This window comes from Somniosus microcephalus, chromosome 5 (genome assembly GCF_052327205.1).
Source record: "Somniosus microcephalus isolate GS21.2 chromosome 5, FLI_Smic_1.0, whole genome shotgun sequence".
NCBI classification, from domain to species: Eukaryota; Metazoa; Chordata; class Chondrichthyes; order Squaliformes; family Somniosidae; genus Somniosus; species Somniosus microcephalus.
This window is the reverse complement of record NC_140991.1, coordinates 184,305,675-184,329,318: the sequence shown is the minus strand read 5'-3', so window position 1 is coordinate 184,329,318 and position 23,644 is coordinate 184,305,675. Positions and strand designations below refer to the sequence as shown.

The 23,644-nt window shown below is 44.8% G+C and overlaps 1 protein-coding gene across 7 annotated transcripts in view; it reads right to left on the bottom strand.

Moving 5' to 3' along the window:
- stk31 (serine/threonine kinase 31) overlaps nt 1-23,644 on the bottom strand; it is a 165,220-nt gene that overhangs the window by 11,289 nt on the left and 130,287 nt on the right. For all 7 annotated transcript variants that reach the window (XM_085988491.1, XM_085988490.1, XM_085988486.1 and 4 more), the window contains 5 exons: nt 22,814-22,894; nt 21,997-22,122; nt 21,630-21,755; nt 18,143-18,229; nt 10,936-11,085 (listed from right to left, as the gene is read on the bottom strand). In XM_085988491.1, the coding sequence (XP_085844617.1) occupies nt 10,936-11,085; nt 18,143-18,229; nt 21,630-21,755; nt 21,997-22,122; nt 22,814-22,894 (570 nt within the window). The remainder of the gene's footprint in view (nt 1-10,935; nt 11,086-18,142; nt 18,230-21,629; nt 21,756-21,996; nt 22,123-22,813; nt 22,895-23,644) is intronic.

Sequence of the window (23,644 nt, the reverse complement as noted above, 5' to 3'; positions counted from 1 at the left end):
AGCAGGGGGGGGTGAAGTTTGCGAGGCTAGCTTACTTAAAGCTAGCCTGCGCCTCTTAAAGGCAGCCTGCACCTCTTCCGGTGATGAAAAGTGCTAAAACTGCTTCAGCACAAACCCAAATGGCTCAACAGGCCAGGGAAAGGGCACTGAGGATTTTGGATGCAGCACTCGAGGTCTTTGTGCAGGGGGTGAACACTGAAAGAGATGTCTTCTACACACAGGGGGGCCAGGAGGCCCTCCAGAAAGAAGGATGTGGGACCAGATCACCAAGGCAGTCACTGCTAGCATTGTCACCCCCAGGACATGGCTCCAGTGCCCAAAGAAGTTTCATGACCTTAAGACGAATTGTCACGGTCAGTGTTGTATCCGTGTGTTAATGGAGACACGGAATGCAGGAGTTGGTTTCACAGGTGTTTACTGAACAAAGTCTGGAGGTGAACTAACAGATACAAGACACTATACAGGCTTATATAGCCCGAGTGGCCATTACCGGCATTACAGTACACAGGGGGCTCTTAAAGGCACATACACCACAGTCAGCAAATGCATCTTCAAAAGCCATCTTCTACCAACTGCACCACCAGCCTCACACACTGCTCAATGCACGACCCCCACCCCCCATCACTCTCCTACCAACAATCTCTACCAAACACAAGGCACACCTCACATTCTTAGCTTCACCTCACCCTCACCCCCTTACCACTGCTGAAAGCCTCACACCCATATCTCACAGCTTGAACACACTGTCAGTTATTCAACCAAGACAGGCACATCACCCGAACACTCACTGACACACTCCCCTTTCTCTTGCAGGAAAGGTGGCACAAAACAGACACCAGCAGACTGTAACTGGCGGGGGACAGGCTCGCCTGCATCATGTTACCTCCTTGAAGCCTGAGCCTGTAGCCAGTGGAGCGGCTGAAAGAATACAAAATGTCGGTATCCTCATACATTATCCTCCTCTCACATCCCATTTCCCCTCATCCCACAATCTCTTCTGATTTACAAGCTGCACATGGTGTAAGCATGCACCTCTTGCTTACCCCCCCCGCCCTCCCCTCACCAAAATATTACTTGTTTCACCATACCAGGCTCTGAAACCAGCCTGAAAAAAACCCTGTGGGCCCCACTTCTGCCTTTGTGAAGGACTGTTCACTTGTCTTCTGCAGGCATGTAATATCCTGGGAGCATTGAAGGCTAACAGAAATTTCAGTGGGCAAAGTCATCCTGCCCATCCCGCCTCCATATCTGAAATCAGGATAACACAAGAACCGCCCAACCCTGTCATCAAAGAAAGCCCAGCATGCCATATAACAGACCAGAAACCAGGCATAACCAGTCCCAGCTGAATTTAATCCCCACTAGTTATGCCCTGATTGTACCAAAAACAGCCGATTTTCCGGGCCTCTGTTTCTCTCTCGGCTTAATGTGCTTTTCAAAGATTTTCAAACACAAAACAAAAGAGAAGGTGCTTTTCAAACACAAAACAGAAGATAAGGTGTTATCGTCACACACACACACTCACAGAATAAAGTTTGTGAAATTTATCCCCTAGCTTTCTTCAAATAATTTGAACTAAATAATAAACTAAAACCGCAAGGTGGTTTTAATGGGGGAATTTAACTTTCATATAGTGGGCAGACCAGCTCGTGTCAGAAAGGTAGCGAATTTCTTGAGTATGTTCAGGATAGTTTTCTGCAACAATATGTCCTAGAACCAACAAGGGGACAAGCCATATTAGGTCCAATAATGAATAATGAGCCAGATTAAGTTATCAGCCTAACAGTGTATGAGCATTTATCTAACAGTGATCATAATATGATCGAGTTCATCCAATGTTCCCTTTAAGCTGCGTGGTTGCGCAGCGCTCTGCAGCTTCCACACAGCCGGCTCACCAGCTTGTAAATAGGAAAAACTGTGCATGTGCGGTATTTTGAATGGGCCGCATACCCCCCAAAAATTAATAGGTTTGATCTAATAGCCATTACGGAGACATAGTTGCAACGTGGCCACGGTTGGGAACTAAATATTCCAGGATACTTAACTTTTAGAAGAGATAGGCAAAATGGAAAAGGAGGGGTAGCCCTGATAATAAAGGATGGGATAAAGACAGTAGAGAGAAAGGATCTTAGCTCTGAAAATCAAGTAGTAGAATCCGTTTTGGTGGAGCTAAGAAACAGCAAGGGACAGAAAACATTGGTGGGAGTTGTTTATAGGTCCCCAAACAGTAGTTGTAGTGTAGGGCAGAATATAAATCAGGAAATTAGAGGCGCATGTAACAAGGGTAATACAGTAATCATGGGGGACTTTAATCTACATATAGACTGGGCAAACCAAATTTGCAGTAATAGTGTGGAGGACGAATTCATGGGATATGTTGAGGAACCAACTAGGGAACAGGCTATTTTAGATCTAGTATTATGCATTGAGAAAAGGTTAATTAATAACCATGTGGTAAAGGGGCCTTTAGGGAAGAGTGACCATAATATGATAGAATTTTATATTGCGTTTGAAAGTGATTTAGTTAAATCCGAAACTAGGGTCTAAAATCTAAACAAAGCAAACTACGTAGGTATGAGGGGCGAGTTGGCCAAGGTAGATTGGGAAAATACATTAAAAGGTATGACGTTAGAGAAGCAATGGCTAGCATTAAAAAAATTAATACATAATTTACAACAAATATACATTCCTTTAAGGCACAAAAACCCCACAGGAAAAGTGGTCCAACCGTGACTAACAAGTTAAAGATAGTATTAGATCAGAGGAAGAGACTTAAAATGTTGCCAAAAAGAGTAGTAAATCTGAGGATTGGGAGGATTTCAGAATTCAGCAAAGGACCAAGAAATTGATAAAGGGAAAATAGAATGATAGAGTAAACCAGCAAGAGACATAAAAAGACTAATAGCTTCTATAGGTACGTAAAAAGGAAAAAAGAGTAGCAAAAGTAATTGTGGGTCCCTTACAGGCTGAGACAGGGGAAATTATAATGGGGAATAAGGAAATGGCAGAGAAATTATACAAATATACTTTGGGCTGGATTTTACTTTCCGAGAAGAGTTGAGGGGGGTACTGCTGCCTTCTGGGTTCTAATCCCACCCCCATCGACGTCCGACGCACAGACGCCATTTTCCCCTGATTGGCCTCGTTAAGCCAGCCCTGCAGACTTGCTGGCCAATTAAGGGAAAGCCGGTGTCAGATGACGTCAGTTGATGACGCTTTATCTGCTGGCTTTCTTAAAGGCACATCAACCATTTATTTTTGACAGATGATTTGACAGTGTTTGACGGCAGTGAGGTCCTGTCAAAACTGACAATGACTGTACAAAGGTGAGCCCTTGCACCAAGGCTCTCCAGTGACACTCTCCTTAGGATAAAACAGATGGCAGGTGCAGGTGAGGGTGCAGAAGCGATCTGTCACTTCTCCCAATGAGGCGAGACCACACAAACACTTCAAAGCTCGTCACCTACAGAAAAATCTACACACATTAAAAATGACTTTCCCAAAATTTCCTTACCTGTCATATTCACCAGTGTCCCATTGCATCCTTCACACCACTTCTGCAGCTGTCATCTATACACCAACATTACAACAGACCCACAGAATGCGTCACTTACCCTGGCGGGGTTCCCCGACGTCGGGAAGCCCGCAGAAGTCTCAAAATTGGAAAAAGCCTCTTGACTGCCTGTTAACTACCTGTTAACAGGCAGTTAAGTGGCTATAATCCTCTTCCCACCGCTAGGATTTGGGTCCCTGCGCAAATCAGGGACCTGACTCCCTGGAAGACTGGTTGGAGGCGGGTTGAGAGCAGGTTCAGGACACGCTCCCATTCTTTTTGATTTTCCCAGCAGTCCCGCCTCCGAACCCCCCCTCCTCAGGGCTGGTAAAATCCAGCCCTTTGTGTCTGTCTGCACAGAAGAAGGTGCAAAAAACTTCCCGGAAATAGTAGCGAACCAAGGGTCTCGTGCAAATGAGGAACTGAAAGAAATTAGTATTAGTAAAAAATAGTACTGGAGAAATTAATGGGACTGAAAGCCAATAAATCCCTTGGACCTGATGGCCTACATCCGAAGGTTTTGAAAGAGGTGGCTATAGAGATAGTGGATGCATTGGTTGTCATTTTCCAAAATTCCACAGATTCTAGAACGGTTCCCGCGGATTGGAAGGTAACAAATGTAACCTCACTATTTAAGAAAGGAGTGAGAGAGAAAACGGGGAACTACAGACCAGTTAGCCTGACAACAGTAAAAGGGAAAATGCTAGAATCTATTTTTAAGGACGGGCTAACAGGGCACATATAATAGGACTGGGCAGAGTCAACAGATTTGAGAGAGTGAAATCGTGTTTGACAAATCTGTTAAAGTTTTTGAGGTTGTAACTAGCAGAATAGATAAGGGGGAAACCAGTGTATGTGGATTTTCAGAAGGCATTCGATAAAGTGTCACACAAGAGGTTATTAAACAAAAATTAGGGCTCATGGGATTGGGGGCAATATACTAGCATGGACTGAGGATTGGTTAACAGACAGAAAACAGAGAGTAGGGCTAAACGGGCCATTTTCGGGTTGGTAGGCTGTAACTAGTGGGGTACTGCAAGGATCAGTGCTTGGGCCTCAGCTATTCACAATCTAGATGAATGATTTGGATGAGGGGACCAAATGTAATATATCCAAGTTTGCTGATGATACAAAGCTGGGTGGGAATGCAAGTTGTGAGGAGGATGCAAAGAGGCTTCAAGGGGATATAGATAAGCTAAGTGAGTGGGCAAGAACATGGTAAATGGAATATAATGTGGAGAAATGTGAAGTTATCCACTTTGGTAGGAAAAATAGAAAAGCAGAATATTTTTTAATTGGTGAGAGATTGGGAAATGTTGGTGTTCAGAGGGACCTGGGTGTCCTTGTACATGAATCACTGAAAGTTAACATGCAGGTACAGCAAGCAATTAGGAAAGCAAATGCTATGTTGGTCTTTATTACAAGAGGATTTGAGTACAAGAGTAAAGACGTCTTACTGCAATTATATAGGGCCCTGGTGAGACCACACCTGGAGTATTGTGTACAGTTTTGGTCTCTTTACCTAAGGAAGGATATAATTGCCATGGAGGGAGTGCAACGAAGGTTCACCTGACTGATTCCTGGGATGGGGGGATTGTGCTACGAGGAGAGATTGAGTAAACTAGGTCTATATTCTCTAGAATTTAGAAGAATGTGATGTGATCTCATTGAAACAGACAAAATTCTTACAGGGCTTGACAGGGTAGATGCAGGGAGGATGTTTCTCCTGTTTGGGGAGTCTAGAACCAGGGGGGTCAGTCTCAGAATAGGGGGTCGGCCATTTAGGACTGAGATGAGGAGAAATTTCTTCACGCAGAGGGTGGTGAATCTTTGGAATTCTCTACCCCAGAGGGCTGTGGAGGCTCAGTCGTTGAGTAGATTCACGACAGAGATCGATAGATTTTTAGATATTAAGGGAATCAAGGGATATGGGGATAGTGCAGGAAAGTGGAGTTGAGGTAGATCAGCCATGATCTTATTGACCTCGAGGGGCCAAATGAGTCCCAGGGGCCAAATGGCCTACTCCTGCTCCTATTTCTCATGTTCTTAACATTGAGTTCAACATTGTGTTTGAAAGGGAGAAACTTGAAATAACTACCAAGATTCTAGATATAGGAAAGGCTGACTTCAACAGGCGACACAATGACTGTACACAGTAAACTGGGCAAATCTGTTACTGGATAGATGATCAGTGAGAGGATCGTGGACGCATGATCATGGCTAAATGCCGCCATGAGGACAGTGTCAGGGACATTTAAGTCCACTCCAACTGAGTGGCTCCCGCTGCTGTCCCACATTGCCCCACCTGCCATTCACCGCAACGCCACTGTGCTCTGTGAGATGGAAAAAAATCATGAGCAACATTGACCTTCCCCACTGAAAAACCCAACACGAAAATGCTTAAAGTTATGCCGGCTATTCTGGGAAACAACAGCCAATATTCATGCAGCTGGTATCGACCCACTATCCAGATGGACGGAATCATGAGACACATGCAACATAAAGAACCAACACCTCATCACTGACCCAACAGCAGAACTCCCTGGCTTCAACCTCCCTCAAAAACAGTAGACAGCTGAATCCGTACAGGGCATGGACGAGGCGACCACTTGCGCCACAAGTGGAAGTTGAAGAACAACCCGAAGAGCGACTGTGGCCATGAGTCCCAGACCATGGAATGCATCAATCTGCCCACTAAGATGTGTTGCAGGAGGTACCTCAGGAGGCCATTGAATGGATAGCCAAACTAGAAAACCCTGGTTAGACCAGACCTGGAGTACTGTGAGCAGTTCTGGGTACCACACCTTAGGAAGGATATATTGGCCTTGGAGGGAGTGCAGTGTAGATATACCAGAATGATACCCAGACTTCAAGGGTTAAGGCATCTACAAGGCACAAGTCAGGAGTGTGATGGAATACTCTCCACTTGCCTGGATGAGTGCAGCTCCAACAACACTCAAGAAGCTCGACACCATTCAGGATAAAGCAGCCCGCTTGATTGGCACTCCATCCACCACCTTCAACATTCACTCCCTCCACCACCGGCGCACTGTGGCTGCAGTGTGTACCATCTACAAGATGCACTGCAGCAACTTGCCAAAGCTCCTTCAACAGCACCTTCCAAACCCGCGACCTCTACCACTTAGAAGGACAAGGGCAGCAGACGCATGGGAACATCACCACCTACAAGTTCCCCTCCAAGCCACACACCATCCTGACTTGGACCTGTATCGCCGTTCCTTCACTGTCGCTGGGCCAAAATCATGGAACTCCCTTCCTAACAGCATTGTGGGTGTACCTACACCATATGGACTGCAGCGGTTCAAGGCGGCGGCTCACCACCATCTTCTCAAGGGCAATTAGGGATGGGCACTAAATGCAGGCCTAGCCAGCGACGCCCACATCCCATCAATGAATTTTTAAAAAGTTGCAAGACGAGATTACACAAATTAGGGTTGTATTCCCTAGAATTTAGAAGGTTAAGGGGTGATATTACCAAAGTATTCAACATATTAAGGGGAACAAATAGGGTAGAGAGAGGCTGAAATTTCCCCCCCCAAAAAACAGGTGGGTTTGGAGCATGGGGGCAGTCAAATTGTTAAAAATGGGATTCCCGTCCTGAATCTGCCCCCAACCCGCTCACTTCCGTTTTGCCAGAGGCATGACATCAACCCGCTCCCAGGGCGCGTTACCTTAATTTAAATATTGTAATTAGGCTGGAAGCCTCGCTTTCCACCTCCATTTAGTGTTTAACAAGGCCTCCGATCAACTTCCCAGGCGTCCCAGCCCTCCTCAACAATGATGATAAAGCTGGCCATGATCTTCCGGTGGCCAACCGCAGTCCTTCTCCCCCCCCACCCCTGCCGATCCTCGGCTGACATACCCCCCCGGCCGATCCTCTCCCCGCCTCCCCCCCCCCCACCAGACCAGCATCCCCCCACAATCCCCGACCATGCTGAACCCGTCCCCCATTCCCCGACCATGCCAACCCCCCCCCCCAGCCCACCATCTCCCCACAATGCCCGACCATGTTGAACCCCCCCGCCCCACCTATCTCACCACACCCCCCCCGATTCCCCGACCATGCCAACCCCCACCCCACCACCCCCAGTCGATCACTGACCCCCGACCATGTCGACCCCCGGACCAGATCTCGTTTCTGAGGCCTACCAGCCCGCAGTCAGCCAGCCTCTCAAGCTGGTTGGCTGCGGGCGGGAATCAGAGGCCTTGCATTCAAATCAGGCCCTGCCGTTAAAGCCGGCAGGGCCTGTGGGGAAACCCAGCCTCTTGGGTTTCCCGGCCTCCCGCCCTCCTTGAGAAAATTCCAGCCAGAGAAACTATTTCCGTTGTTTAGGGATTCTAGGAATAGGTGGCAGAGTCTAAAAATTAGATGCAGACTTTTCAGGAGTGAAATTAGGAAACACTTCTACACACAAAAGGTGGTAGAAGTTTGGAACTCTCTTCTGCAAATGCCAATTGATGCTAGATCAATTGTTAATTTTAAATCGGAGACTGATAGATTTTTTTGTTAACCAAGGGTATTAAAGGATATGGGCCAAAGGCGGGTATATGGAGTTAGGTCGCAGATCAGCCATGATCTCATTGAATGGTGGAACAGGCTCGAGGGGCTCAATGGCCTACTCCTGTACCTATACCCCTAAGGGGCAAGAGCTCCACTTGCCAAAAATAAGTAATGAACAACAAGAGGTAAGGGACAACTTAAAATTAAAAGAAAAAGCATACAAAAATTGAAAAAATAGCACAGACCCTAGCAACTGGGAGAAATACAAAGAACAAAAGGTGACAAAACAGATAGTAAGAGCTACAAAAAGAAATATGAAAACAAACTTGCAAGGGAGATCAGAATCAACACAATTTTTTTCACAATTGTATTAGGAAAAAGAGGGTTGTCAGGAGCAATGTGGGCCCCTTGAAAACTGATAACAGTGATACTGTAAATTAAAATAAGGAAATGTCGACATGTTGCATAATTACTTTGCATCAGTATTTACAGTAGAGGAAGGGGATAGCATGCCGCATCCCAAGGAAACCAATATTGAATCAGGGATGGGGACTCACCATAATTAACTTGGCAAAATAACAGTACTGAAGAAAATAATGACACTAAAGAGTGATAAATCCCAGATGGTTTCCATCCCAGGGATATAGATGAAGTAAGAACATTGCAGGTGCTCTAACTATAATCTTCCAAAGTTCTTTCGATTCAGGAACCATTCTTTTAGATTGTAAAATTGCACGTCACTCCGCTATTTAAGAAAGACGAGGGAAACCAGGGAATTATAGACAGTTAGCCTAACATCTGTTGTTGTGTACTGGAGTCTATAATTAAGGATAGAGTGAATGAACACCGTGAAAATTTTCAGCTGATCAGAGAGAGCCAGCATGGATTTGTAAAGGGTAGGTCATGCCCGACAAATCTGGCTGAATTTTTTGAAGAACTGACTAAAGTAGTGGACAGGGGAATGTCTGTGGATGTTATTAATATGGACTTCCAATAGGCATTCAATAAAGCCCATCATAAGAGATCATTAGCTAAAGTTGAAGCTCATGGAATTGAAGGCAAATTATTGACCTGGCTAGGAAATTGGCTGAGCGGCAGGAGACAGAGTAGGGATAATGGGCTGGTACTCTAATTGGCAGGATGTGACTAATGGCATCCCACAGGGATCTGTGTTGGGGCCTCAACTATTCACCAAATTTATTAACGACTCAGATGATGGGATCGAGAGCCACATATCCAAATTTGCTGATGACACAAAGATAGGCGGCACTGTAAGCAGCATAAAATTACAAAGATATATTAATAGAGTAAGTGAATGGGCAAAGCTGTGGCAAATGGATTTCAATGTAGGCAAGTGTGAGGTCATCCACTTTGGACCAAAAAGGTTAGATCAGAGTACTTTTTAAATGTTGAAAAACTAGAAACAGTGGAGGCCCAGAGATTTAGGGGTCCAGGTATATAAGATTGTTAAAATATTATGGACAGGTACAGAAAATAAATCACAAAAAGCTAATGCTAGCTTTTATACAAGGAGGTAGAAGTTATGCTACAGCTATACAAAGTCTTGGTTAGACCACATCTAGAATACTGTGTTCAGTTATGGGCGCCACACCTTAGAGTTCTGATTTGTTGTTCCTTTATAATACAAATATTTGAGCCAATCGGGTGAAACATCTAACAACCACCTGCATTTATATAGCGACTTTAATGCAAAAGACATCAGAAAATGATTCAGTGAAGTGCATGGAAAACATACATGATCCTGGAAATAAGACATTAGGAGGTAATCAAAAGCAAGGAAAAAAACCATGGGTTTTGAGAGCAACATGAGTTAAAAATTACTAAGTTATAAGAAGGACAAAATATTTTTCCACCCAAAAGGTAATACAGTTGTCAATAAATTGCCAGGAAAGGCCTTTAAAGCAGACGATATAAATGGTTTCAATTGACAATTAAGTACTTTCTGGAAAGAGAAGGAATTGAGGAATAAGGCAAAAGGATTCACTGATCCATTTTAAAAATGGGACAGGCTCGTTAAATATTTTGTTCTCCTAAACTGCTTTAACCAAACTCAACGTAAACTTCAGGAGCAGTGTCTCATCGTCCTCTTGGGCGCACTATAACATTACCTTCAAGTTGTTCAGACCTTGGCTATCTTCCCAATCTTCTGCTTGGATTCTCTCAATGTCATTCACATTTTACAGTTTTACTTTCCATTTTGGAAGTCACATGCAATTCGGACTCTTGTCTTTCTTGCCTTTTCCTTGAAATATCCAATACTGAACCACCCCTCCCCATTTGACTTGACTTTTGTATAGTGTACAAGACTTTAAACATCTTTCCTGTGACATTGATACATTATTATACCCATTAGCAGACTCTTTGCAAAAGTAATTAGTAGATCTGAATTTTTATTCTTCTTTCTAATTTCCCCTTTTTTCTTGTGCATGTCCTGACTTATCGTGATCAGTCTTAGTAAAGAGACTTCTCCAGCCTAACTGTGCTAGCTCTGATGAAGAGTTACACCATCACGGTTTTCTCTTTCAGGTGATAACCTCCTGTGAATTTTGCAACATTTTCTGTTTTTATTTCACCCACCTAGGATGATGACTGGCACAGTGAAATTCAAAAAGGGGTGGTGTGTGGTACAGAAAAATCAAAAGGGTCAAAATGAAATACATTATAAATTAGCTAAAACTATTTATAAAATAGCATAGGAAATAAAAGAATATAAGCTTTGTACTAAATCATAAAAACAGATAAATCATAAAAACAGATAAATACAGAGAAAAAGACAGCAGGTTATAATTCTCTCAGAAAATATATAATTGGAAATTTTGCACTACACCAAAATACTTACAGCAGACTTGGTAAAATCAAAGTCTCCAACAATTCCACGTTCACGGTTTACAGCAAACACATTGTGCGGATGGAGAGCGCTGTGAACAATGTTTGAGTTGTGAAGTGTCTGCAGACCAACTGCCACGCCTTGCATCACTTTAATTATCTCCTTTAAAACATAAATGTAGATGGAGTACACTTTAAGTAGTAAAACGGATCTATTTAGTGAAGAGATACACAAATTAAGGAGGTAATTTTCCAAATTCGTATCTGGAAATTGTGGTTGCACTCATTTAATTTTGGACAGAATACTATTGGCATTCTGCCCACATTGCATGCTGCCAGTAGCTTGAACTCAGAAAACTATCCGCACAATAGGAACGCGCATTCATATGCAAGATAAACTGTGTGTTGGAGATTCAGAAATCTTATCACACCAGATAAAACCGAAGCCACATTATACAGAACCCACTATCATGACTAAGGAACAAGCTTTCCAAATAAATCTTTCATAAGCTGCATCAAGCAGATCAGTTTTCAAAAAGGTGTATAAGAATTCCCAAGTGTTAACACTAGTAATGACTTCCAGCACAGCTCACTGTTGGACATCCTGGAGAGATGTATGTTGGACATCTTGGGAAATTAAAGGTCAACAGTCAAACTTCTTTGGGTCTTGAAGCAACAGGCTTTCCAATATAAACAGAATGACTCTGAAGTGTTGTGAGGAGAAAGTATGGCTTGTCTTCTGATATGTAAAGTGCTTTAAAGTGTAAAGAAATAATATTAGGAATAAAGTGCAACTCTAGGGTAATAAACCTTTTTCTTAAAAAAAGGGTGTAGGGACTGTTACTGTCAGGAAGTCTTGTTTAGGGGGAAGTAGTTTTGAAGTAAACAAACTACAAGGCCTAGAAATTCAGGTGGCTGTGCCACCCGTTAGCACCGTCAGAGGGCGCTAAGTGGGTCACAAGCCACTGGCCATGCCTCCCGCTAAATTCTGCGGGACGCTAATGGTGGCGTTAGCCGTTAGTGCGGTGCCGCTACTGATGAAGTCATCAGTGTGCGCAGCGCCCCGGCCGCGATATTAGGAAGCGCCCCCTGATTTACCGCCGGACGCTATGTGCGACCGGTTCAGGAGGGCCAACCTGCGGCGGTAGAGGCGCTAATTAAAGGAGGTGCGGGGCGGCCATTTTTGTTGTTGGCCGCCTGCCAGCACCCCTCTGCGCTCCCGTCCCCCTGACCCCCCCCCCCCCACCGCGGAGTGCCGGCTGCGTTCCAAGAGCCCGGCACTTCTCCTCGGTGCCGGGCTCTTTTGCCGGCACTCGCGATCCTCGGGGGCCCAGCTGGGCCCCAGATTGCGCAGAACAAGGCCCCTCCCCTTTAAGAAGGGGAGGAAGGCCTGCAGTACCGCAGCACGACGTGCCGCAGCATGTGGCGCTGCGGCACGTTGCGCAGCGATATTCAGTCGCAGTGCCCCAAGAGGGATGCAGGGCGCCTCCAGTAGCGCCGCGCTTCCCTTTGGGGCGCTCCAACTGAATTTCCGGCGGGCGGCCGCAAATTCTTCTGGGGCGCTACTTTTAGCGCCCTGGCGAGGCTGGCGCCCCAAACGGGGCTATAGTCAATTTCTAGGCCCAAGTGTTTGCATGAATAGTCTGTTTTCAAAGGGTTTGGAAATAGATATGTCATACAGTCTTATCTATGACATTTTCCTTTGATGTAGTCAAAATATGGTGTATAAAGGATCATGGTTTTCAACAGTACGTCAGAGTTCTTGCAAGATACTGAAACCGAAAAAGCCACACTATGTATACAGCTAAGGCCGATCACCTTTACTGTGTATCAATAAAGTCTATTCCGTATACTCCACTATGAAGTCTCATGCTTACTCAAAACGTGTTGTTGTGAACTAGAGGAGGAAGGAGGTCGACTGCTAACACTCGCCAGCAAGGTTTGCTTAAATCCAAGACCTGCTATTTCAGCAGTGTTGAGTCACCACATTCATTAAGCAGTAGAAGTGCCTATGCAAGTAATAATTCCACCACTATTGCACACTTATCTAATGTAATTCCTCAGCTAGAACATTGATTACAGCAGAATTTAGTGTACAGATTGGGGATAGAAAATATGGTAGCAAAAACGAAGAGAGAAAAAAGCATCTTTAGAGGATGGGTTCAGAAGTTAATTAAAATGCTCTCTGAAGCTCCAATAATGCCGACAATTATGGTTGGCCCCTTAAGACAGCCAAATCTTAAAAATAAAAAAATGTATAAAAAGAATTCGAAGACCTAAAGTATTTCAAGCACAGGACACAAGATAATGGTACAAATTATTATCCACTTAATGAAAAATGTACTTACTGAGTGCTTTGGTTTTGAGTACAGGAAACTTTCGATTAACCGGCCCCTAAATAACCGGAAATGTCGGTTAACCGGCAAAATTCAGGAGTCGGTTTCAGCTAACTTTTATTACTTGCACAGCAACAAATTGAGGAAGGCAAGGGTTTGGCTGCAGCTGTTGCTAAGCTACAGAGACGCTTGCAACTTGTGGACGTTCTTCTGAAGCTGCTGCAGGGTTTGTTGCTTCATACGGAGCTCTAAGGTCCGTATCTTTCACTATAGCGTTCGGTTATCCGGAACTGTTGCTGAACCGGCACCACGTCGGTCCCGTCCGTGCCAGATACCAGAAAGTTTCCTGTACAACTGAAAAACTAGCACCTGAAGAAAATTCCCTCCTTCAAAAATTGTGACCACAGGATGAGAGTATCCAAATATAGTGTAAAAAAAAATCACAGGATTTTATCGATCAGAAGGAATATTTATCCATTTCCCTACCAAAAGCTTCCACCACTAATTCAGAGAGGGTGTTCCAAGTTGGTGCAAAAACACTTCTCCTAACCCCTCTCTGTTTATTTAATTTAAGGCCTCCAGTTACCAACTCATGACCAACAGATTTTTTTTTTCTACTTACCTCCTCAAAGCCCCTAAGTTTTGAACACCAACTTCTTTCGTCCCTCCTCACAACTGAAGGCACTCATCCCTGGTATCATTTTAGTGAAACTCTTCAATACTCTTTCCGTGGTCTTAGTCTCCTTTGTAAAGTAAGATGCCCAAAACCAGACACAATATTCTAACTCAAAAGTAAAATACTGCTGATGCTGAAAATCTGAAATAAAAACAGAAAATGCTGGAAATACTCAGCAGGTCAGGCAGCATCTGTGGAGAGAGAAACAGAGTCAACGTTTCAGGTCGATGTAATTTAATCTCTCCTGCCTTCCACGCCAACACAGACCTTTCCTTTTGTTCTTTCCTCCCCTCCCCCACCGCTCCCTTTCCCTGCCTCTGTACTTGCTTAAAACCTAGTACAGGAAACTTTGTGATATCCGGTATCGACGGGACCGAGCTGTTGCCGTCCCATCAAAACTGCCGGACAAACCAGCGCTGATGTTAAAACATACAGAAGCTTTTGAGCTCCGTATCTAGCAACAAACCCTAACAGCTTCTAAACAGTCGGCCGTAGCTTGCAAGCGTCTCTGTAGCTAAGCAACAGCTTTAGCTAGACCTTACAGAGCCTGACTAGTGGAAAAAAAAGCAATGAAAAGAGAAAAAAAAAAACTTACTGAACCGACTCCTGAATTTTGCCAGTGGATCGAGCATTCCGGACAGTTAACCTCCGGATAAACCAAAGTTTCCTGTACTGTGCATCTCTACCCTTTGCTAGTTCTGATGAAAGGTCAACAACCTGAAACGTTAACTCTGTTTCTCTCTCCACACATGCTGCCTGACCTGCTGAGTATTTCCAGCATTTTCTGTTTTTATTTAACAATATTCTAAATGTGGCATAACCAATCATTTATATAGGCTTAGCATTACCTCTTTGCTTTTGTACTCCAAGACCTTTTATAAAACCTACCATCCCATATGCCCTTTTTTAAGGCTTTATCAACTTGTCCTCCCACTTTTAAAAGATCCCAGACAATTCCCCACGGCATTACACGCAAGGAATCAAGACCAAGTGTAGTCTTCAGGTGAAGTGGGGTTAGAGAATGGGGATAATTGGACCAAGGTGCGCAGATGTAACCTAATCCCATTTTAATGTCATACTTATTTTTATAGAATGCTTGGATTTTATATTATGGCAATTTGGGAAGCAGAGAAATAGTTACTTGGAGCTTAGGAATTTCTCGAGTACAGCATGAGGAGCTGGGTAATGCAATAGTGAAGTGCTGCATTACCACCATTGGCAAGAGTGTACTTATGTGACAAGTTTACATAGGCAGTTTCTATTAAAAACATGAACACAGGAATTTATAATGAAGAAGTTGACATGAAGTAAAGTTTTGTATATACATATACAAGATTTTTTATACTGTATATCATCTATCTATCTATATATTATATATATATATTATAATAAATAAAAGGATCGTGGTGTCTGTCTGTATGTCCGGGCTTCACTCAAAAGTTAGAGCGTACCTACACGTTATATATCAGAAGAAAAAAAAAATTGTTCGGACACTATACAAAAAACGGACAAAATCCGCTCATTAGCGGTTGACCAATCCTACGGTTCATTAGCGTTGAGTGACGTGAAGGTTGACCAATCCTACGGGGGGAGTGCGCTGCGTCACGGGGGGCATTTCATGGCGTGTGGGGGCGGGGCCTAATCCTTCAAACTGCCGTTAGTGCGGGAGCGTGAAAAACCAGAGACCGGAGCGGCAGGGGTCCATCGGGCTGGGCCTGAGGCGCTCTTTCCCCCCCTCTCTCTCTCCAGGCTAATCCCAAAATAAATCCAGCAGCGGAGCGGCATCGGAGGCCCGCAGCGGGAGCTCATCAGGGCTCACTCGGGCCGGGCCTGAGGCGCTAGCCCGCGCACGGGGGCTCGGGCCGGAGCGGGAGCTCAGCTGAGGTGAGTCGGGCCGGGCCTGAGGTACTAGGCCGCGCATGGTGGCTCGGGCAGAGCAGGAGCTCAGCTGAGGTGAGTCGGGCCGGGCCCGAGGCCCTAGGGAGGGAGAGAGAGAGGAAGGGAGGGAGAGAGAGAGGGAGAGAGAGGGGATGGGAGAGTGGGGGGGGGGGGGGGGGGAGCACGACGAGGGAGTCTCCATCTCCTCACACAACACACACACAGCCCGAGCGATGAGAACCTCCGGCTTCACCTACATCTCCTCTCTCTGGATCCTTTTTAAAAAATTTTAAACCCACAATCTCGCCTTCTTCCTTCCTTCCTTCGACCGCCGCGATTCAAACTTCCCGCCGACCTCACAAAATGGCGGCCGCCCTTCTTCACCCGCCGGGCTCCGAGTCCAGCCCCTTCCCCGGGGTGTCTTTCTCTCTCTAGACTCATATATTTTTTCTTTTTCCATAACAGCATGCCCTCAAGAAAACGTAGCAGACTTGGACGCACCACTTCTGACTGGCGATCTCCATTAACAAAAAACGAAGTTAAAGAACCACCTCCTGGGTGCTTAGGAAGAGTTCTTTAATCCCAACAGTCTCAAACAGTTTTATAAACATGGCACAGGGTTCTTGAGTTCCCTCAACACCGCCAGGCACTCCAGCTAGTTTAGATATAAACCTGAACTCCCAAGTCTCACCTTTATTCTACTCCTTTTAAAGTTTTACTATTTAGTGTACATTTCCTCATCTTTTCTCCTAAAATTCATTATCTCACACTACTGCACTTACTATTTAGAGTGCTTTTCACCTCTGCTATATTTGTTGTTAATCCCTGCCTTTGTCTTGTTAGTTTAATTCCTCCTTTATTGTTGTACTTACCTTCTCTGTAAGGGAGTTGGTACAAGTTCAATTTAGATGAAGCAGTCTGTATTTTTATTTGTTCTTGGGGTGTGTGTGTGAGAGACATTGGCAAGGCAGTATGTATTGCCCATCCTAAGTTGCTCTGAGGGCATTAAGAGTCAACCACAAATTCTAAGACTGGAGTCACATGTAGGCCAGACTGGGCAGGAGTGACAGGTACGTTTCCCTTAAAAATATTGCTGCTCCAGTTGGGTTTTTACAATATTCTGGCAGATATTGTAGTCATTTTCTGGTGTTAGCCCACAAATTACCAGATTCTGAGTTCAATTTCACAATTGCTATGCTGGGATTTGAACTCATGATCTAGTCCAGTACCAAATCCACTAAGCTAAGTAGAAGTTGTCCCCATGTCCTAGGAATCTAAAAGCTTCCATTCTACACCATATTTCTTTTCACAAGTTGATATATGTAGGCCGAGAAAATTTCAGGCACTATGCAGCCTCCCAAGTCCCCAAAATGGCAGACGTGAACCCCTTGCATACTTCCCGCCGTATTGGATAAGGACAAACAAGAGGACAATAAGGACAACCTCCAGTCCTCCGATCCCGTGGGCTTGAGCTGATAAGTGGCAAGTAACACACCAGGGCCAAGCAATCTCCAACAAGAGAGAGTCTAAACACCTCCTCTTGACATTCAATGCCATTACCATCGCCGAATCGCCCATGATCAAATTCCTGGATGGGCTCATCAGTGACCAGGAACTCAACTGGATTAGCCACATAAATGTCATGGCTACTAGAGCATGTCAGAAGTTGGGTATTCTGCTTTGAATGGCTCACCTCGTGACTCCCAAAGTCATTCTACCACCTACAAAGCATAAGTCAGGAGTGTGGTGGAATACTCTTCACTAGTATCAATCTTGTGACCCACTGTGTACCATTTCCAAAGCTTCAATATCCCCCAAAATGGGAGTTGATGCGGTATGATTTTAATATGGGAAGGGACTAAATTAAATGTCCAATTTTAGTATGGGTAGGGGCTGAATTAAAGGCCCAATTTTCCAAGTGCCCTTCACAAATAGATACCATGAGCTATTCTCCTACACAACTTCGCAATCCAGAGGAGGGGTGTAATCTGAAATGTCTGCTATGTGAATGTTAATTGAACTGGGTTCGAAGCTCCGGTTGAACAATAACTGGACATAAAGATAAGATTGCAATGATATCATTAAAGACCTAATGGACATTTTCTGGATGCCACAAGAGACCTATAAAATGGTAGAGAAACAAATGCAAATCTCACAATGCCATGACATGCTGCAAGAGATGTTGGAGTTAAAATTCAATTGAATCTTATTTTTAGCTCATTGGCTATCAAACTTGTGAAATTCCCCTATGAGCTATTTTAAATGAAGCTATTAACCCTTTTACTTTACTCGAGGTCTCGAGATCAGATTAATCAATACATGAAACTCACCACTGAGATTAGAGGGTTGGTGGCCTGCACAGTTTTCAAACACCATCCTGCATAAAATGGTACCATGACATATGCCACTGGTTCAGACTAGAGAAAACATATAGAATGGGAACACAACAAGTTCAGTCAACAACAAAACAATCTCTACTCAGATTTAGCATCAGTTTATCTTTACAGACTTATGAATACTGAATGCACTGTAACAATCCTACTAAGCTACAAATTTATTAACATAAAATATATAGCAGGTCTATCAGCATCTGAAAAGACAGATTAACTTTTAGGGTGGTCAAAACAGGTGCTGAATTTTAGTAGAGTCCCACTGGAACTTTAAGTTATATTTTCCCTCTTCAGATACTGGTAGACCTGCTGTGTATTTCCAGAATTTGTGTTATATATTTTGGATTTCCAGCATTTACAGTTGGCAGTGTCTGTGACTTTGACCGTGGTGCATTTTCACTCCTCGTCCTCCTTGACCTCTCTGCAGCCTTTGACACAGTTGACCACACCATTCTCCTCCAACTCCTCCGTAGTTCAACTCAATGGAACTACCCTCGACTGGTTCCACTCTTACCCATGAAATCGTCACCAGAGTGTCTCCAGCAATGGTTTCTCTTTCAGCCCCTGCACCTTTACCCTGGAGTCCCCCAAGGATCAATCCTTTGCGCCCTCCTCTTCCGAATGCAGCCCCTTGACGAAATTATCCGAAGACATGGGGTCAAATTCCACATGTACGCTCATGACACCCAGCTCTAACTCTACAGCACCTCTCTTGACCCTTCCACTGCCGCTGTGTTGAGACTGCTGGTCCAACATCCAAATCTTAGATGAGCCACCGTTTCCTCCAGTTAAGCATTGGGGAGACTGAAGCCATCATCTTCAGCCCCCACCACAAACTCTGTACCCTCACCACTAATTCTTTTCCCCTTCCCAGCCATTGGTTGAACAAGACTGTTTGCAACCTCAACATCCTCTTCGATCCTAAGCTGATCTTCAGACCCCATATCATCTTCATCACAAATATCCCCTATTTTCACCTCCGTAACATAACCTGCCTCCACCCATCTGCTGCTGAAACCCTTATCCATGCTTTTGTTACTTTCAGATTCAACTATTCCAATGCTCTCTTGACCAGCCTTCAATCCACTACACTCTAAAATTCAGCTCATCCAAACTCTGATATCTGTATCCTATCCTGCACTAAGTCCCGCTCACCCATCACGCCTATTCTTGCTGACCTACATTGGCTTCCGGTCCCCCAACACCTCCAATTTAAAAGTCTCATCCTTGTGCTTAAATATCTTCATGGCTTTCACTCTCCTCATCTCTGTAACCTTCTTCAGCTCTATAACTCCCCCAGAACTTGATTCCTCTGATTCTGGCCTCTTGTGCAACCATTCTTTCCTTCACCCCACCTTTGGCATCATCCTAGGCCCACACGCAAATACTCTCCACCTACCTCTCCTCTTTTAAGACTTGCCTTAAACCACCTCTTCGACCAAGATTTTGGTAACCACTTTTAATATTCCCATGCTTTGTGTCGGCATTCATTTTTGTCTGATTACATCAACTGTTAAGTACCGTGGCACCTTTTCCACTTTAATGGCACTATATAAATGCAAGTATATAACATAATATATACCCAAGATCCACAAACAGGACTGCCCCGGTAGACCCGTCGTTTCAGCCTGTTCTTGCCCCACGGAACTTATCTCTTCCTATTTCGACTCTTTTTTCTCCCCTTGTCCAGTCTCTTCCCACCTACATTCGCGACTCTTCGATGCCCTCCGTCACTTTAAGTTTCCAGTTTCCTGGCCCCAACCGTCTCCTTTTCACTATGGACGTCCAATCCCTCTACACCTCCATCCCCCACCAGGACAGCCTTCGGGCGCTCAGTTTCTTCCTTGAACAGAGGCCCAACCAGTCCCCATCCACCACCACCCTCCTCCGCCTGCCTGAACTTGTTCTCACATTGAATAACAACTCCTTTGACTCCACTCACTTGCTTCAAATTAAAGGTGTTGCTATGGGAACCCACATGGGCCCTAGCTATGCCTGTCTGATCATGGGATATGTGGAACATTCTTTGTTCCAGTCCTACTCAGGTCCCCTCCCTCACCTCTTTTTCCAGTACATTGATGACTGTATTGGTGCCGTTTCCTGCTCTCGCCCTGAACTAGATAAATTCATTCACTTTACTTCCAATTTCCACCCTTCCCTCACCTTCACATGGCCCATCTCTGACTCTTCCCTTTCCTTCCTTGACTTCTCCGTCTCCATTTCTGGTGATCGGCTTTCGACAAACATCCACTACAAGCCCACCGACTCCCACAGCTACCTGGACTACACTTCCTCCCACCCCGCTTCCTGTAAGGACTCTATTCCATTCTCCCAGTTTCTCCGTCTCCGCCGCGTCTGTTCGGACGATGCCATCTTCCATACCAGTGCTTCCGACATGTCTTCCTTTTTCCTCAACCGAGGATTCCCCTCTACTGTGGTTGACACGGCCCTTGACCATGTCCGTTCTATTTCCCGCACTTCTGCTCTCACCCCTTCCCCTCCCTCCCAGAACCAGGATAGGGTTCCCCTTGTCCTCACCTTTCACCCCACCAGCCTCCACATTCAACAGATCATCCTCCGCCATCTCCAACGTGATCCCACCACCAAACACATCTTCCCCTCACCTCCCCTTTCAGCATTCCGAAGGGACCGCTCCCTCCGCGACACCCTGGTCCACTCCTCAATCACCCCCAACAGCCCTTCTCCTTCACCTAGCACCTTCCCGTGCAAGCGCAGGAGATGCAACACATGCCCTTTTACCTCCTCCCCACTGTCCAGGGCCCCAAACACCCCTTCCAGGTGAAACAGCGATTTACTTGTACTTCTTGCAATTTAGTATACTGTATTCGCTGCTCACAATGCGGCCTCCTCTACATTGGGGAGACCAAACGCAGATTGGTCGACCGCTTTGCGGAACACCTCCGTTCAGTCCGTAAGGTTGACCCTGAGCTTCCGGTCGCCTGTCACTTTAATTCTCCACTTCACTCCCACTCTGATCTCTCTGTCCTCGGCCTATTACATTGTTCCAATGAAGCTCAACGTAAGCTCGAGGAACAGCACCTCATCTTTCGATTAGGCACTTTACAGCCTTCCGGACTCAATATAGAGTTCAACAATTTCAGATAATAATCCCTGCCCCCATTTTTCATGCAGTATGATTTTGCCATTCCCATTTGCAACATTTTCACAGCATGTTCTTTCAATTCATTCCTCCCCTGTCTCTGTACCTGCTTAATATGTTACATTGCCAGCTTTTTCCAGTTCTGATGAAGGGTCCCAGACCTGAAACGTTAACTCTGTTTCTCTCTCCACAGATGCTGCCTGGCCTGAGTATTTCCAGCATTTTCTGTTGTTATATAAATGCAAGTGGTTGTTGCTGATTTTATCTCTACTAGTTTATTATATTGTACTTTTTTTTTTTACCTACTTTGCAAGCAAACAGGTACAGAATAGGCAGGAGTCCAGATTCTTCCTTCAACACAGACCAAGCTTGGTGATATTTAGCAGCTCTTTCTATCATTTTGGCTTCTGTGTCAGTATCTACAGAATAGCCCTATTAAAAGAATACATCACATTTGTCAGAGAACACACAAGAAAAAACACTGAAGTGCAGTCCACAGCAACAGAAGAACAGGAGTTAAAGTTGCCCCCAAGCTATTTATGAATTCAGAAGTCATCTGGAGGGGGAGGGATGGAGGCTGGAGAAGGAGGAGGAGGAATGGATATTTTATAGCAAGATTTAAAGAGAATTATAAAAAAAACAACTTTAAAACTCTATCTCCAACAAATACTACCTTTAAGAGGATTCTCTGGGATTTAACTTCAGAGCACACCAATGGCCGCTTGCTGCTCAATTCTCTCATGGGTTCTGGATCAAACAAATCACGCTCTAGGCTGTTAGTGAATAGTCCAGCAGATTGCTGAAAAAAATAAGGGCAATACCAGAGCATGTTGACTACTCTATGAAAACGATACCATCTATTTTGGAGAGCAGAGACACGGAAGGAAAAACTATTGAAAACCATACCTTAAATAAAATGCTCCATTTATTTATTTTTTATCTTCAAAATCATTCGCAAAGCGTGGCCACATATTATCATTACACTATCGGCAGAATTTTCAGTCTATAGCTTCAATTCAGTTATTTATAATCAAATTTCCCATGATCCTTCCAATTGCACAACAGCTTGTTAGGAATTACATGTTAGTTACTCCAGGAACACATTAAAAACATAATAGATTACCAGGTGCACAATAGTCTGGGATTGTGCAAACAGTTACTCGTGTGTTTGGAGGAGTGTTCATCTTCAGGTTTGTTAACTGTACAAAAACCTAGAAAATAGCCTTAGGAGCCTCCTATACACACACACAGTTCAGGCCATTGACGCACATGTGCTTTATCGTTTAATTTATTCACTTTCCCCCTTCCCAAAAAAGAGCACTACTACACCCTAGGTCAACCATTGGGTGCCCAGCATTTTAAGTGCTTAAGTATCATGCAATAGCAGCGCATTAGTACTATAGAAAATACTTTGTTAAAAAATGTTTCAAACGACTAAAGACGAAAATCTGAACATTATTCTATCAAATAGACACGCTGAAGCTAATTACCATGTAAGTCTTGATCGCTGCTTCAGGATAGAGGAGAGGGAGTTCAGGAAACCAATTCTGAACTACATTGCCAAGTCTCTCCTATAAAGCAAAAACAGACCCATTCATCTGAAAGACCTAACAAAAATTAATGAAATCTTAGACACATGGGGGGGAATATTAACCTGAAAAAAACAGGTGAGTTTGAAGCGTGGAGGTAGTTAAATTGTTAAAAATCAGAATCCCGACCTGAACGCGACTCTGACCACCCACTTCCGGTTTTAACGGAGGCGGGATGGGAGCGGGCAGCCAACCTGCTGCCCGGAGGCCAGACATCAATTTTAACATTTACAATGAGGCTAGAAGCCTCTTTAACCACCGTTTTGTTTTTAACTCTAGCTGGTCAGGTTTTACACACTTCATAAACCTGGCAGCTACAGCAAGGCGAGGACTGCTGCATCCAGGAGGCAGGTGCCTTTACACTTACCTCCTGGATCCAGGGTCCATACTTAATGCATCCCACGCAATCGGAGGCCACCCCCCCCCCCACACCGATGATCCTGAGGCCGGCCCCAATCCTCCAGGTGGCAAGCCCCGATATGCTCTCCCCTCCCCTCACGCCATCATCCTGAGGCCAGCCCCAATCCTCCGGTGGCAAGCCCCGATCTGCTCTTCCTTCCCTACGATGCTCCGGAGGCTCCAATCTTCCTTGTGCCCCACCCCCCTGCTCAGACAGAGGCTCCGATCTTCCTTGTCCCCCACCCCCGACCCTACGGAGGCCCTGATCTTCCTTGTCCCACCACCACCCCTGACCCGATGGAGGCTCCGATCTTCCTTGTCCCAACACCACCC